We start from the raw sequence: 17473 nt of genomic DNA on the forward strand, positions 1-17473 counted from the left end.
AGATCTTTGTCTTCTGACACCTGCTAAGTGGACAAAATATCTTTAAAAATGAAGGATTAGGAAATAATCTTTGTTGTGGTTTCTGTTACTGATACATCATTTCCAAACTGCAGAAATATAAAATGATCTTACTTTAGGGTGACCTTGCTTCCCTTCCCACCTAGGGAAGGGAAGATGAGATGCTAGATGCTTATTGGAATTGAAGAATCAAGAGAGTCACTTTTGGCTCTGCTAAAATTGGTAAACTTCTCACCATCTTCAAGAGATATTTGGGCAGTATTGTAGGTGTGTAAAGTAAGTGCTATGTAGGCTGCCTTATGGCATCTCTGGCAAGCCTAAACTACTTTTCATCCCCTTTGATATGGAGTGCCTTGTGCTGTACCTAAGGATTTGTGCCCATCCAGTTGTCCACTCTGCAGATGTGGAGCTGGTCCTTGGATGCTGGTTAATAGCTCATGAGCTGAGCTTGCAGGGTGGCTTGGAGCCAGGCCTGGGCTCTTCACCAACACTGTGCTTGCCTACCCACTGGTCAGGACAGACAAGGAACTGACAGACTTTGGGATGGAGCTGGCATCATCCCATCCTTGGAACTTGCAGCTAATTTTAGGGTTGACTGCTCTGGCAGCAGCTGGCCACTGCTAAAAGCAGGGTTCAGGCATGCCTAGGGAGGTTGCTGCACTTCCACAGAGACCTTGCAATCTTCAAGGTAGGTTTTTTTAGCTGCTCAGGAACTTTAATGAGGAGATGCTGTGAGACAAATTGCAATTTGTGGAGTTTGTTCTGCCACGGGGGTAAACCCCCCCCACTGATTTGTGGAAATGTACATACTTTGTTTTCTTTGATGTGTAAATCTCTGTTGAGCCATGGACTCTTCAGAAGAATTGATTGTGGGTCAGTCCACTGCACCATTTAAGTGTGCCTTGGGAAGGACTTTTGGCTCCTGTTTTGTGATCCTGAGCAAGGTGAACTGCTTGACTCTTTAGAAGGAAACTAATGCATCTGACCTAGAAAGTGTGTCTGGAAATAAAACTAGATATAATGTGTTTTTTATTTCAACATCTCTTTTGTAAAAATAATTCAACTTTGGTACTAGTGCTAGCTAGAAGAATGCAAGCAATTAATTAAAACAAAATTTCTAGGACTGATTAGAGATTGCTATGGAAACAGGTCAGTATGGCACCAAACCCTTCCATCTCCTGTTGGTATAACAGCTCAAATTCTCCAGTGTCTGCAGTTTTGGAGAGAACATTCAGGTTTGGGAAGCCTAGGATTTAAGTGTCAGCATCTCTAGAGCCATCTGCATGGGATATTTCCACAGGTACAGCTCTGTGGGAACTGGAGAACCAAAATCATGTTTTATTTATTTTCCAGGAGTTTTGTGTGAGCTTCTGTCTAGGCTGGAGCTATCTGTGTGTGCCTCTGTGTGATGGGTACGGAGGGTGTGGTGGAGAATGTCAGCTGTCCCAGTTAAAGAGCAGCTTTGGCCAGCACAGGAAAACGAGACAGAAGTTTATGAGGACATGAAGGAAATCCTCACCTGTGGATTTCCTGCCCTATATGGTCACTGGAAGAAACACACTTGAGGGAGTGAAAACTCTGTTCAGGTGTTTTCTTAGCCCTAATCTGAAAGAGGAGGGAGGGAACACCTCGTCCTCTGTTCTGTGTTTCCTCAAGAGCGTCTGTGAGAGTGACTGATGCTTTCAGTGACGCCAGTTAATACTTAATTGCAGGGCTTGGACAGGGTTTGTTTTCCTGGGATTTTTTTTTTTTTTTTTGCCCCTTTTTTTTTTTTTTAATGATCTCTGGAAACTAAAGTAGGACCATGGTCACACTTTGAATGGGCAGCCAAACTGAATTGCTGAGAGAAAGTTTCTGGTCAGGTGATTTTGGATAGCGTTATAGCTGATAAAATTTGATCCAAGAGGTTTTATTTTAATAGCTCATTCCTCTCTGAGTGCACTACTGTTGTTGTGACACAGTGTAATAAAAGTGTTATTTTTCTAGTCTCCTGGAATGCTTGTTTTCATAGTCTGTGGCTATTTGCATAGGTGTAATAGGAAGTTTACCAAGCTTCTTAATTGCTGGCTTGTTGTTTTTGTTTTAACGTTGTTAATCTTGCTGGTTTTGTCTTTATCTGCAAGGCAGGATCAAACTTGTCTCTGCCTTGGCAGAGCAGAGCATGACATTTCAGTGTTCAAACAGTTTGCTGCTTGATTTGTGCAGTTCTTACACTTCTGTTCTGCCCTCTCAGTTGATGTAATTACTCTTTCAGTTGATGTAATTGCTGCTTTGCTTACCTTGTGGCTGAGCTAGTCATGAGAGCAAACCAAGCTGTCTATCTTGCTGTGTTACATTGATTTTCATTGGTGACAAAGGCAGCTGCTGGCATCTTTGAAGTGAATGCAATGGGAAATCAAATAGATTATCATCCCACATATTTGTGACCATCATGCTGTATCACTTTCCTACCAGTAACAGATTCGCATTAAGGAGTTGGAGAGTAGATGCTTTCTTGAATTTCCTGTTTTAACCTTGTCTCCTGGCTACTAGCAGCTCTCTGTCCTTGGCAGGGAAGGTAGCAGGTGGCTTTCTGCTCCCCTTTATGCTCTGAGATGTCCTGCATGCTTGTTCTAAAAGAATTACAGATTATTTTAATTTGAGGCACAAAGGAAAAGTGACAGCTGTACTGCTACTGACGAGCTACATTCAAATAACAGTTCAGTCCTGTGTATTTTTTTTTTTTTGTTATGCACTGAAGTTTTTAGGGTGGCATTAGAAATCTGGAGGTGGCTTTTATCAGACACTTACTGAATTCCACTTAGGTAATTTGCAGTATATTTTATTTACTCATTATTCATCCTTTTAAATTAACATTTCTAAAGTTTCCTGAATAGTTTTGCATGTAAAGCTTTCGAATTTAGACTTAAATGTACACAGGCAACTCCAAAAAAGCAGCTTGCCTTTATATGGGATACAAGCACAAATATATCAATGTGATACCTGTTAAAATGCAATAATGGGGAACTTATTAATGCTCCTTGTTTCAGTTATTGTCATGTAGATAATTGTTGGGATAAATCATTATCCTGTGGATATCTGCAGTTACTCGGACAATGGATACAATTTGCTGTTTCCTTTTCAACTTTTGAGCCAATGTAAATGCTTATTATAGATTTATATATAGAATTATATTTTTGCTTTTGGCTCTTTTTCTTTTTCTGCTGGTTTTAAAGGATTGAATGCCTTCAGGAACACCAAGATTTCAGTAACTTTTTCCTCTATGATGTAAAGGAAATATTTTTGTTTGAAGGGTGTGACAAAGCCCCAGCTGTGAAGGATAGTTTTTACCTGTATGTAAAACTAAGCTTTTACCTATTGGTAGCAGAGTGGTAAGATGCATAGTAGCTTTTTTTTTTTTTTTTTTTTGGAGAAGATGATGGCAGGATGAGAGCCTGTGACACAGTTAAGTGCCTTTCATTGCCTCAGTATGTTTATTTTAACATTTCCGTTCCAGTTTGTACTTTCCTGATCTTAATTTTTTTTTTTTTTTTTTTTTTTTTAAGAACAAACATCATGGTTTTGTTCACCTTGCAATATCCAATTTTACAGACATTTTGTTCTTATTCCTAATAATTTCTGAGTTCTCCAGAGACTCAGTCTTTGGACTTGTTCATGTGGCTCAGCAGAGTTCTGCTTTCAGAAGAGATTTATGGCTGAGGGAAGATGGTCACATCAGAGGTTAGCTGCATAATTGACCACTGGGCAGGGAGGGAACATCTATGACTGGTGGAAATCATAAATAGCAGTTAGGGAGAGCTGTCAGAACCTAATTGTTAAACCCTTGCTTGGAGCGAATTGAAAGAAGAGGAGGGTGGAGCCCTACAGGGAACCTTGAAGTCTTTTTTTGGTAGGGGTCAGACTTATTATTCTCTTAACCTCTGTAGACAGGCAGAGCTGGATGTGGTGTGTCCATGAATGTAAGTCCCCCAAGCACAGAGGGGAAAAGGGAATGAAGCATCACAATTGCTTCAAGAGCCAGAAGAACTTCATGCCTGAGGAAAGCCTCCTTTATTGCAGTGTTCTCTCACACCAATCATGGCATGCACAGTTTCCTACATTTAAACTTGGTTGGAGACCTCGGAAGTCTGAGGCAACAAGAGTTTTGAGGCAGCAGTTGTGATGTGGCCATTTGGCAGTGAATGACCTCTGAAGAGCATTTTGCCAGGGCTTTGAAATCTTAGGGTATAAAGCAGGGTTTCTCCCACAGGCAACAACAAATTTAGTTTTTTCCTGAAATTTGAGCAGGGCTGTTTTAGTAGGTTTGGATAGCACATAATGCAGCCATCTTGCCCCAGTGCTCCAGAGTTGGATATAGTCTTCTAGACAAGAATAGTAGTTCCTTGTTTGCTGCTGGTTTTAGATTGCATGAAATTTTCTAATAATGCAGAATAATACAGGAACTGACTTATGGCAGGATGTGAGGTTGTAAGGAAGCTCCAAAAATGCACCCAACACCCAAGAAAGTATAAACAGCCTGGAAAAGCAGTGCATATATGAATGTTGTGCTTTGTTTCAATTTTCAGAATTTTCTGGAGTGACATTTAGACTGGATTCCAAAGTTTGGTGGAATGAGCCTTTCTGTTGCTCCTCTAAGTAGCTCAGTCTAAATTAAGAAATGAAAAGGTCCTTTAAATTCTTTTTTGCATGGCACTGGTGCTGTCATGTTCTGCTGTTGGTGTCCAGGACATGTCCAGGGGTGTCCAAGATGAGAACAGACGATGCCATGCAGTGGCAGAGCTTTGTGCAGGTGGGCTGGGGCTGACAGGGCTGTGTGGAGCCAGGCTGAGTTTCTATGCTGGATTTCTGTGCCATTTAAACACTTCCTAGCCTAGGAAGGAGTATATATAGAGACCTCAGGGGATATAAAAAGCATCAAGGCAAAACTGCCTCCCAAAATACCCCAGAAGATTGGGGGTGCTGGCTGCCTCTGGGCTCACCCTCCCTCATCTCTAGGTCTCTCAGAAGCTGCAGCAGTATATCCTGCTGTGACAAAAGGGTTCAAAAGCACCAGTTCTGCTGGCTCCCAAACTGTTTGAGTGTTCATAGCCACACCAGCTGGCAGTGCTATCAGTCACAGCTCCTGAGGTCCCACTGCCAGAGGCCCCCTCTCTGGGCAGGACCCACCTGGTTTCAGGAGAGCCTGCTCATCCATCAGTGTCTCCTTTGGAGAGCTGTGCGTGGTCCTAGCCAACACTCACGGGCCCAGTGGGCTTCTTGGGGAAGAGGAATGCAAGAATTTGGGTACCTTTAAAACACAGTGAAGGAAACATTAAAAACACTGTAAGGGAAACACGTAACTTGAGATCCATTCCAGATGCTTCTGTACTTCTATAATTGTTGTCATGGCGTACAAAAGAAAATAATCTTGGAGCATCCTTCATAAATTAACTGCTGGCTTAGAGCCTCAAGAAAGTAACTTTGTTTTCAGAACTGTTTTCAAATATTTACTTGTACCTCTGTACACAACATACTTCACATTTGACTTCAGTCACGTTGGGGATGGAGAGTCAAATGTTTTTGGTTATCTGTAATGATCTCTCTTTCTCTCTTTTTTTTTTTTTTTTTTTTTTTCCCCTGCATCTGAGTGTATTTGTTATAGTCTGTGTTTATTTGTAAGCACAGAAAAATTTTGAACTTGGCTAGATTATTAGACCAAAAATAATTAAGGAAAAAAAAAGAGATGCCTGAATATATGTTGAGGATGTGTATAAATGCTTCAGCAGTCTAAACTAATGGTAACATTTTTGCCAGATCCCATTTCTCTCGTTTTCCTGGAACTGGATTGTTCTGTCTAGCATTCATATTATGCCATTGATATTTTTAGGACATAAAATACTGAGATTTTTAAAAACTAATTCACATTGTCACATGAAGTAGAATGTTCAATAGCTTCATTTTTCCTTTCATTAGAATGTTAGGACTTTTTTCACACTGAAAATAATGAGTTGTACTTAAAAAGGACACACTGCCGTGTTTCCTTTCTTAAATGCAGTCTGAAAAGTGAGGACACAGGTAGAGGCTGTGTCAAAAAGGAGACAAATCCCATTTTATGCACTGTGTGTACATAGACCAGAATTTTCATTATGCCCTTCCTGCACTGGCAGCGTGGTACTCTCTTTAAGATCTGGGATTTCAAATTGCAAGTAAGAACAGCTGTTGTTCTTTCATTGGAAGTGTCTCATTGTGTTTAATGGTTGTCTTTTTTTCTTCTTTCTTTTTTTCCTTTAAGCAATTTAGAGCACACCAGAAAATGCCCATCTGCTCTGCTAGGAGCCTTTGTCATGATTTTTGATACAGCGTAAACAAGGTTGATATTTAAAGCCTTAAAGAAATGCTAGTGAAATTTCAGATATTGTACCACTGTTTGCAGCAGATCATTTCCCATTCAATTTCTTTTTATCAGGATCATTATGCAAAAGACTCTGTTTTATTCAATTCTGGGTGCAGCATGGTTAATGTAGTTTGGGTTATTAAGGATAAACTTTTTCATGTTAGGAATCAGGAAATACAGTCTTAATATTTACAGTCTAGCACACTGAATAATCTCGTACTTATGTTTTGAACAGATAAGAGAACTGGGACTTGGGTTTACAAACAAAGGTCTGAACTACAAAGACAGTTTAACTGTGGTCATTTCAGTAAATTAGTTTAAATCTGCATATTTCTTTCATACACTTTCCATTTTACATACTGCAGAAAGGATTTTTAGTTGCTAAACCTTGGTGGAGTTCAAGCTGCAACTGGTCTAAATTACTCCAAGGTGATTCTTAGTGAGGATGAAAGCAAATATATGCAGTTGACATCCTCCTTGAGCACCAGCATTCAAACCAAAGACGTAGATGCAGTAGATTGTTGCTGGAAATAGTCCACATGGGCTGAATTGGAGCCTCGTGCTTGAGGAGTCTGAAGGAGGCTTTTAATTTCTTGCTTTGGCCATTCATAGAAAGATAATTTTAGACGTATGTCCACAAATCTCATTCACAAACTTGAGGAAATGCCATTTAATAGACTAGATAGACATGTTAGCTCAATGTTGTACCTGAGCTGACAAGCTCTCAGAAGCTCAGATAAGCTTTAGTGCCTTCTTTGCCCAGGGGTTCATGGCAGGGACTTTATTTGGAAAAGAGAGCTGGGAGGCAGAAACAAAGTTGTGTAAGGCTTCTTAACTTCTTAACAAACTACTTGGTTTGTTAAGAGAACTTAAGAGTTACTTGCAAAATCAAAAAGGATTCAGAAACATCTCTGAGTAAGAGCAGCAGCATAGCTCTGTAATTACATAGTGTTGACATTGATTTTCAGATGTTTTCCAGATAAGTGAATTACTTTTATTTGCACTTCTGTCACTGTTGTCTCTGATAAACTTGTGGGCAGCTGCATTCTAGCCTTTGTTACAGAGCCTAGATTTCAAATTGGTGAATAGCAACTCAGTGGAGCTTACAAATAGCTCTGAGGTTGTGGCAATACTCCTACTGCTCCTCTACCCTGCTCCAGTGAGACCCCACCTGCAGGGCTGCATCCAGCTCTGGGCACTCAGACCAGAAAGGAATGAACCTGTCGGAAGGACTCCAGATAATCAGAGCGATGGAGCACCTCTGCTATGAGGAAAGGCTGAGAGATCTGGGGTTGTTCAGCCTGGAGAAGAGAAGGCTGTGGGGTGATATAATAACAGCCTTCCAGTACCTGAAGGGAGCCCTCAAGAAAGGTGGAGAGGGACTTGTGACAAGAGCATGGAGTGACAGTTCAGGGGGAACTGGCTTCAAGCTGAGAGTAAGTTTGGATTGGATATCAGGGAGAAATTCTTTGCTGTGAGGGTGGTGAGAGACTGAAATAGTTGCCCAGAGAAGCTGTGGCTGTCCCATCCCTGGAAAAGTTCAAAGCCAGGCTGGATGGGGTTTGGAGCACCCTGGTCTAGCAAAGGTGTCCCTGCCCATGGCAGAGGAGTTGGAAAGAGATGGTCTTTAAGGTCCTTTCCAATCCAGCCCTATGATTCTCTGATTCTATTCCTCCACTGCTGTGATATGAATTTGGTGGAATGGAAAATTTTGTCATTTTTTCTGCTGGCAAACTGTTGCACTAATGCATGGCTGACAGCTATTTACCTGTCTCACCAGACAGAGCTGTGAAGTCACTCCACAATGTATCTTTTGAGATGTTGTAGCTCTCGGGTATGTGCTGCATGCTGGAGTTTAATTGTGCTGGATTATTTTTTTTGGAGGTGAGACCTTTTAAAACATGTCGTTTTCTGTGCAGTGAGTATGTGAAATTGTGCACCTCACTTTGCTGGTTTTCTCTCCCTGGGTACTGGAACATGTTTCTTTACTTTAGAATAAAGGAATACATTTCTTTTTCTCTCTCACGTTAGCAAAGTAAAACAAATTTGTTTGGAAAGCACTGATAGTTCTGCAATAAAATTATTTGCAGTGAGAAAAGTCCCTGCACAAACACATGGTATCAGTAAACCCTGCATGATTCCAAAACTTGACTTGCTGTATCTCTGCTGTCACTGCATCAAGAGGAAATTACTTATTTCTGCCGTCTGACTTCAGGATGCTTCCTAGGGCTGCAGGAAAAAAAAAAGAAAGCAGGATTTTCTATTTGCTAAGCAGGCGAGTGGTTTTTTGGGGCAGAGACATGGAACACTATTTGCTAAACATTTTTTCATGTGAAATCAAAAGAGCAGCACTCTGCCCTTCAATGCCCCAGGAAAACCCCACAACCGGTACAGCCCTATTGTGGTTTCATTTGTGAGATGAAGTCACTGGGATTTTTGAACAGGGCAAATCAGTGCTCTGCCACTGTCTGGGAAAAGCACGCACTCTAAGTCCAGAAGATACATCCTATTTATATATTTTTAATCTTTATAGCTTAAAAAGAAAGGAGAAAAGTGATTCATAGTATATTCCTGTCTGTATAGGAAGGAGCAAGTTATAATGATCATAGTTCCTCTATAGGATTATAGTCTTATCTTCTAAGTATCCAACTTAACTTGTAGTCTGCCCTTGTTATTTCTGAAATAGCTATGAATAATTTTAGGGATCCCTTTTTAACCACTATCTGTGTTTTAAAAATTAAGAAAACTTGTTTTACATTGTTTTATTTTGATGGAAAACATATTCTTTGTAGTCAGCTAAGACAAGATGAACCACAGTTTTTTGGGGGGAGTTTACTGGTAGCATTCTATTCTCATGGTGTAGCAGCATAATTAAAGCATTTCTTGTTCTGCAGAAAAAGATTTTGTTTATGTAAAATTTGGTCGAAGCTGAACTGAACAGGTGTGTTTGGCAAGAGAACTTCCCTGTGTTTCAGACACATGCTGTGTTAGGTACAGAAACTAACTCAGTTTTCTGTAAAAATATTGAGAGTCTCTATATTTCAATGCAGAAAGGAAAAGAGACTGTTTTCTCCTGCTCCCCATTTCCTCCCTGTCCCTCCAGCCCTTCATTTCCACACATATGCAAAAGCTCAGAAGTGCAATGCAAATCTGCTTCTGCGTAGATGAAACAGTAAAACTGGGATTTTGAAATAATTTTGTGCCCTGTAGTTAAACTCTGACAGAAACCAAGCGTGGCAAATCAGTTTGCCCCTGTCTTCCCTTACTCTTCAGCTGTCTGACCCTTTGCTGCTTCATTTAAACCAGGGAAGTGGAATAAATCCCAAATTTTACAGGCTCAGCCTCAGGGACTGGGAAGCTTCAGAAGGTCTGTGGAGAAAAATGAGGAGCTTGCCATCAGCATTTCTGCTGTGCTGTGAAGTTGCTTCTCCCCTGGTGTCTGCAGACTCTTGTAGTGCATTTGGGATGGCAGTTCAGGGAAAAACCTGCAGCTTCTGATGTAAAATATGGCTACCAGGAAGCTTCAGAATATAGTTTTGCAGTAAGAACACAGACTGTAAGGACTTGGCTGGTTTAGGCAGTCATTAAATCAAGCCTGCAATTCATCCTAGCAAATAAACATCTAATTAAATCTGATTTTTGATGAAACAATGGAAAACCCTTCCTGTACTTCCCTTCAAGGATATCCTAGCCCGATAAAATCACTGATTTTTTTAAACAGAATGCCTTTTTTCTTCAAGAAACTTGAAATCTTGGCAGTTCACGTGACATCAGCCTGACTTGGGGTAGGTGTGTGGGAGGCCTGTCTGTGTCCTCCTGTGTGACTGTGTAGGAGCTTGGGTACCACAGCCTGGTGTTTAGGGTGAGAGAGTGTTTGGTGACAGACTCATCTGGTTAATGCTGTGGGACTGGGATGTACTGGTTTGTGCTGGACTGAACCCACAGAGCGTTGGTATGGCTGAGGAGGTGATGGTTATGTGCTATCCAGCTGGCTGATGTAATTTCAAGGAAAATAGGACTGGTCAAGAGGGAATGCAAGCCAAGCTGCTCTTCTGAAAAGCAAGGAGATAGTTGCTTCCCTGCCCCACCTTGACCTATGTGTATCTTCAGTTTGACGATGTGAACCTGCTCTAAATAGGAGTTTGCTGTTTTAGTTCCCCTTCTTAGGCAAAGTCACAAGTCACATTTGTGTGCAGTCTGTGGTGTGTACAGCTGGCACTGGTCCACTTCAGTTTGGTGTGCCCTGGAGGACTCAGGTGTTCCATGGAAAACGTGTCAGGGGGGCAGGGGATGGATGGGCCAGTTGGCTTGGTTATCTGCAGCACCAGGGGTCTGCCTGCTGCTCCCCTCTGCCACCAGCCTGCACTCCTTGCAGGACCCAGCCTTGGGGCCATACCCAGGCCACTCTCCTTGTGTGTATTTCACTGGCAGCTGACAGGATTGAGCCATGGGATGGGATGTGGCCATGCTTATCAGGCTTGCTAAAACTCAGAGGGAGACTTTATTTTGTAGTCTGGATTGGCAAGTGACATGGTCATGGTCATCCTCAGCTGCAGAGATCCTGTTTTGCATTGGTTGAAGGAGAATAAGGCAACAGCTGGGTCACAGTGAAAGGCACTTCTTGTTTTCCATCAATATTAATGTGAGCTCTAACAAGATGTCTTAGAGATTGAAATGGCAGTAAATCAGTGGCTGCATTTTTGGCTTTTCCGTGCAGTGCTGGGGAAAGATCACTGTTGGTTTAATTTTTTTTTTTTCTTACAGTAAAAGGAAGGGATCAAAAGTGATAAAGCCTCCCTTAGAGTGGAAATGTGTACCATCCTGTGAGAGGGAAAAGGACCAGGCTTTGGTGAGCTGGGAGGTTGTGCAGGCACAGTAGTTTGGGAAGAAGCATTGTCTGAACCTCTCTGAAGGGAGGTTTTGGAGTTGAAGTTCATTGAACACATCTTCAACCTGCTTCGGTCTGAGAAAGACAAGATTTTCAGCAAGATTTTTTTTTTCTTTTTGTCCAGACCTCAGATTACTGGTCTGGGACAAGTCTTCTGCTAAACCTGCAGTGTATATATATATATATATGAACATCAGAGGTTATATTATATTTCCAGTCTACCAGAAAATAAATCGCTCTGGCTTAATATTAGCCTGTGTACTGGAGTGTTTTACTCATGAAAATTGAGTGGCTTTGTCCTTTTACCTGTCCCTTTTTCTCTGTCCCTTCCCTTCTGTAAATGATGGCTACAAATCAAATGGGCTGATTTGCACAGCTTTGGGCTTTATTCTCCCTCTAATAATGTCACAGTGGCTCCTGTGAATAACGAAGTGGGGAGGCCTGTGCAGGAGGTACCCTTCTGCTGTGTGTATTACCACACAGTGCTGTTGATAAAACAGGTTTCTCTGCTCACCAGGAAAATAAAAATGGAGGATATGAATAGGAGCAAAGGCTTTCCATCTGTCTGAGCACACCTCTTTATCCTGCTGTTTAAATTTGTTTTATTTTTTTTCCCTGATTGGCATTTTTGAAAGAGCAGCTGCTTGCCTGTGAAGGTCTGTCCTAGCTGATGCTCCATCAATTCAGCTGTTACTTTATTCACTCCAGTGGCAGGCTAATCAACCTTTTCTTTTCAAGTGTGTCAAAGTGCTGAACATGAGACAGTTTGTAATTATGGAAAATGGGAGCACACTTTTTATCCTTAGGGCAATTAAATGATTCTGCACTATGAGCTAATACTATAAATAATCTCTTACAGTTGTTGTTCGTGAATGGTGAATTTTCCACTGAGCTTCAATGTGTGGGGGAATATATATAGCAAATAGGGATGATTTACAATGTTAAGCCTCAAAGCACTTTATAAAATCTGCTTTGACTCTTCCTAGCTCAGGTTGTTAGAATTTCTGTACTGAAACAAACTGTGATTCTGATGTTTTCCCCACTGCATGCCATGAGAGAAAGAAATAATTTCTTTACTGTTACTCTGCTACTGAGCACTTGCATTCAGAAAGAAAAGGGAATTAACTGATGCTCATAAGTAATCTTGAAGTAATTTAATTGCACTTTATGTAAAATTTATATTAAAAGTGCATGCACAATTTACTTGTTACTGCTGTTCTTTTTAGTCTAGCGTGGTATATAGTCTTTGATAAGCACTGGCCTTTAGCATCCTGCCAGTGTGTTTAGACACGTCTGGGCAGAAATGGTACCTGAGCAGTTGAGCCCTGGTACCAGGACTCTGTTTCAGGGAGAGTTGGAACAGTCAAGAAAAGTCAAAAATTTTCTTTGAAAGTAGCAAATGAGTTGTCAACCAACAGCCAAGATTAAGCAATGGATGTACTGAAATGGGTACTAGGGAGGTTGGAGTCAAAGCAACAGCTGTTGAAGAAGTGAATTGACTTTATAAGTGCATGAGAAGAGCCATTAGAGAGAATTTAAAAATAGTGTTACCTAGTTGTTTTTAATTGAGAATGCTAAGGAAAATGAAAATGATAGCACAAAGAAGTACCAGTATCTGGCAAATACTCATCCTGGTGAGTTTGGCTTAAAGGAAAAAGATGGTAGAAAAGCTGCTCCTGTGAAGTGAATTTCTGACTATAAGAGTGAGGGTTTTATGGCTTTTGTAATTGTGGGTGCAAGCTGGAGGGTTCAAAGGCAGCACTTGCTGCTTGTTTCAGGGTGAGCAGGTGGGAACCTCGCTCCTGTCTCTTCCTGACCCCAGCGTACTCTTTAAGGACAGAGGTGCTGTTGAGATGCTGAAAACTGCCAGAGCCCTTTGGAAATCTCCCTTGGAGGGCTATGCTGTTTCCCTTTGTTAAATTTTTGGGTTAGGACTTTGTGACTGATCTGGCCATCTGGAGCCTGTGGCTGAACAGGCCATAAAGGAGCAGAGCTTTCTTACTGAGCTAGGTGTGGGCAGTGTTTCGATTTCAAATTGCTTCTATACTTAAGTCTCAGCTAAAAGAGAACTCCAGGAAATATTTCTGTGTTTGTTGTGGTAAGAGAATGTCATCTTCCTCCATGAAAACCTAAAAATCAAAGGAGAGCTTATTATAAGGTATGGTAACTGACACTGCTGACGCACTCATCAGCTAATTCGAAACACATGGTTTATAACTGCTTTTTAAACTATGCTAAAATTTTACTTTGGCTCTGTAATTGTGAGGTGGCTTGAAGAGTGGTATGTGGTTTAAATCCATGGTTGCAAATGTTGATTTCGCAGAGCCATGCCTCTTCATGTTGCTAAAAGGAAAAGGCTAGGATTCTTTGTGGTCTATAGATCCTTAATATGTGCTAAACTTAAATGACCTTAAATGAAGTAATTTTTTAAACAAATAGGAAATAGCATGAATTTCTATTTTTTTAATCAGATAGAGTTTGAACTAAAAGACTCAAAGTTTATTTTTGTTTGGGTTTTCTGTTACTGTAAATATAGATGTTGGTAATAGATAGAAAGGACTGTGAAGTGTAATGTGGTGCCATGAAAGTCAAGATGACATCTGAATAGATCTATCTTTTTCTTTGAGATAAGGATCTTTGTTCAGGCAGACATAAATGTGCTATTGCTCTTTTGCAGTGCCAGAAAGACAAGTCTTAGTTGTTTAAATGGACTTTTGGTTATTCCTCCCTCAGTTGGATTGTTGGAACAGTGGTTGAAACATCAGTGATAGATTTTACAACCCTTCTACTGAGCCACTTTTGATAAGTACTTATGCAAAACTTCTTTTGAAATGAGTTGACTTATTTGTTCTTTCGTCTGTGGTAGTTTATGTTTGATACCCTGGTGGAGTATTAGACTTTGTGGGTTGTGTAGATTGCAGAAAATGGCAGGAAATCTCTGACTAGATTGGATTAAACCAGGACTGAATGAAATCTCCCTCTCTCCTCTAACTTCGAAAACCTCATTGCAGTGTTAGTCTCTCAGTTTTTCTGTGGAGGAAGGAGAAAAAGCATGATTTGGTGTCTTTAACTATGCACTGCAGGCAGAGTTAATAAATACATCAAGCAGTAAAATACATTTTGACAGGGGCTGTTGAGAAACTTAAATTCAGTGTATTAGAAAAGATGAATGGGTACTAAGCCGATTAACTCGTAACTCAGTACATCAACAGAGAATATGTCCTCTGTGCTTGATGCTGATTTCATTTTCCAGTAGTGAAACTACTGCCAAGAAAATTGTTTCAAAAGTGAAAAACTTGTTGATGGCCAGGATTGTTTGAAGGGCAAGAGGTACAGAATGAGCCTTCCAGTCTGTAAATTCCAAAAACATCTCAGTCTTATCTTCTTGCTGAAAGACAGTTTCCCTCAGTAAAACCTGTAGAAATCACAGCATTATTGTTGAATTTTGTCTCACGTGGTCCATAAATGCTCAGTGCAGTTTATTTCTTTTATCTTCATCCTGTTGCTTTTAATTTTTTCCTTGTGAAAAGGAAGGCAATCTGTGCTGGAATAGGCTTTTCTGAGTGCTGTTGTACTTTTCAAATTGCAAGTATATCTGCAGCAACATTCAACAAACATTATTAATTTCCTAAATATGTCCTGTAACAGAGTCTGGTAAAGTGTTATTGCTACTGTAGTTTGGATTCCAAACAGTAAAATGGGTGCCAGAAATTGTGTCATGGTCTCACAGCAGCAGGATATTTTATATCTTTTTTTGCTAGTTCTCCAGCATGTTGGCCACATCACAATGTGACTTTGTTGTAATGCTAAAAACATTACAGCCTGCTACTCTCTCGTAAACACATTTTCACCTCCAGCTGAACCGCTGAGCTCAAATGCTTCAATCGGCACAGCAGTATTAAGGTTTGAGAGATCAGCCTTGCTCCGGGTTCAATGGGATATGTATCAAAAGGAGTTAATGACCTTTGATCACGGGTGTTAAGTGGATGCTCCAGCCATCTGTGCAGAGAGGAGAGTTGTAATTTAGTGCCTTGGACAAAACAGGCTGGAGAAAGGCAGCGGTAGATGTGGAGCCTTGGGTGGGTGAGGGAGCTGGGCAGGCAGATGTGCTGCAGGAGGGAAGGTGGGAGGGACACAAAGAGGGGGAAAAGATGGCATGAGCATCCTTGGCAGGCCCTGGAGAGGGAGGGGAGGGTGTTATTGTGTAGGAGCAAAGGAGCTGCGAGGTATTTAATTTCCCCAATTTCCAAATCTTTCAGAATGCCCCTCACATGGTTACCTGGGTCTCCTGCAGGGTGGCTGGGCTGGTAACCTGAAGTGGCCATAAAGCCAAACAGGCAAACAAAACCCAAACCCAAATAAGCAAATGTGAGATGAGTCTAATACAGGTGAGGGGTGAGGAAATAGGAAAAATGGTGTTGCACATGCACCCAATGTTAAATTGGAGACAACATGTAATAAACACTTTGGGGAGAGAAGCCTGATTTTAGTATACTAATTTTAGCATATGTAGGTTTAATATTTGAAGCTTTCAAACTGCAGCAGTAGGAGCCTCTAGAAAAGGCCCTGCATGGCTCTCACTGCTTGCATTGTGTTCCTTCTTCCCGTAACTGGGGTCATGACAAAGAGTCTGCTCTTCTATAAAGGAGCTGTGGTTGTGTGTGTAAAAAAAAGCACTGTATATAGCTATGTTGTCCAAAACAAATAATTGATCTGTTTGCTGCTGTCAGCTGAATGTGAAGCTCCTAAACTGTTGTAGAATAAAGAATCAAGTTTCTCAAAAGTGAATTGAACCTGCAACGACTCTGTGTCTTATGTTGACCTGAGAGTTCATTTCTGTTTTTCATACACTGCTTGTTTGCTGTAAACAATAAACAATATCCACTTTTGGATATATATAAGCACTAAATATATTACTAGATGCAGTAATCTAGCAGAGCTCTTGGTCTGTTGAACAGCTGTTTATTTAATGTAAAAATATGCCGTGTTTGGATATAATATTTTTTCTTTAATTGGGTCATGCACGTGTGCCTTTTTATTTGGATTTTGCTTTTATTTCCTTTTTCAGATACTACTTGTTTAAGTTTTTCCAAGGAGAAAATGCTTAGTTTCCAGAGTACTTGAATCCATTAATTGAAAAATGCAGTTGAAAGAAAATCTTTATTCTATCTCAAAATTACTACTAAAGAAAACTAAATATAAGTAAAACATCTGCATTTCTCCAAAGTATATGTTGCTGCATGGCAGCAGAGCACATCTGGATTCAAATTGCAGCCCAGGAGTTTCAGGACCATGATATTCTGAGCTCCAGGAAAAGACATTTTTGGTACAGGAAATCTGTTGGTCCTCACTGCATTCTTTAGGTTCCCTACATCACATCTCACTTACTGGGTTAAGAACACAGTTAGTGGGAAATCATTTTGCATACTTTGCACAAGTCCAGCAATACCCAAAGGCTTAAAATGCTCAGTGTTTTATAAGGGTGTGAGATTTCTTCTTACTGAGTAGAATTTGTGGCATATGGTGTAATTATTGCTCAGGTTTCTCCTCTTTCCTTTATCTTAGAGATGTCTTCAGACCAACCATGCCCTGATGTTGCATTGGTATTTTTTCAGTGGAGAATATGACACTTTGTTCAATGAAGAAAGATAGCTACACTTCCCTAAAATTCTGTTATTTTGTTTTGACTTTGCTATCTTTATGAAAACTTCAAGTTAATCTTTGCTTGTTCCTGAAGGAGGTCCAAGCAAGGCTCTGAGAAAAAGTATCTGTTTTGCTTCTGTGGGTCTTTATGTTCTGAAAAGTGGATGCTTCACCACTTACGGAAACATTAGGACTTGGAGAGTTTTAGGTTGGTGTTCTTTTTTTCTTCCTGGGTGTGTGAAGGACATATTGTAATTATTGTCAATATTTGGTAGTTTGGGGTTTTTTTCCCTAATTCTCAATTGGCTTTTTCTTTCTTTGCAGCTTTGCTCTGTCTGATGAAGCTTACAGGTCTTTAAGGGACCAGGACAAAGACCAATGCATCCTAATTACAGGAGAGAGTGGAGCTGGGAAAACAGGTAAGGGGCAATCAGGATCTGATTAAAAAACGTTCAGGGTTGTTCACAGTCTTTCAAAGGGAAGCTGGAGTTGGTAAGAGTTGAGAGATGTCAGTAACTCTCTGTGTCTGGCCATTGCAGAAAGTGAGTGCT

General features: G+C 40.7%; 1 protein-coding gene across 4 annotated transcripts in view; it reads left to right on the plus strand.

Annotated features, from left to right (window-relative positions):
• MYO1B (myosin IB) overlaps positions 1 to 17473 on the plus strand; it is a 200390-nt gene that overhangs the window by 124119 nt on the left and 58798 nt on the right. For all 4 annotated transcript variants that reach the window (XM_066322539.1, XM_066322538.1, XM_066322540.1 and 1 more), the window contains exon 4: positions 17247 to 17341. In XM_066322539.1, coding sequence (XP_066178636.1) covers positions 17247 to 17341 — 95 coding nt within the window. The remainder of the gene's footprint in view (positions 1 to 17246; positions 17342 to 17473) is intronic.

Source organism: Sylvia atricapilla, chromosome 7 (genome assembly GCF_009819655.1).
Source record: "Sylvia atricapilla isolate bSylAtr1 chromosome 7, bSylAtr1.pri, whole genome shotgun sequence".
Taxonomy (NCBI): Eukaryota; Metazoa; Chordata; class Aves; order Passeriformes; family Sylviidae; genus Sylvia; species Sylvia atricapilla.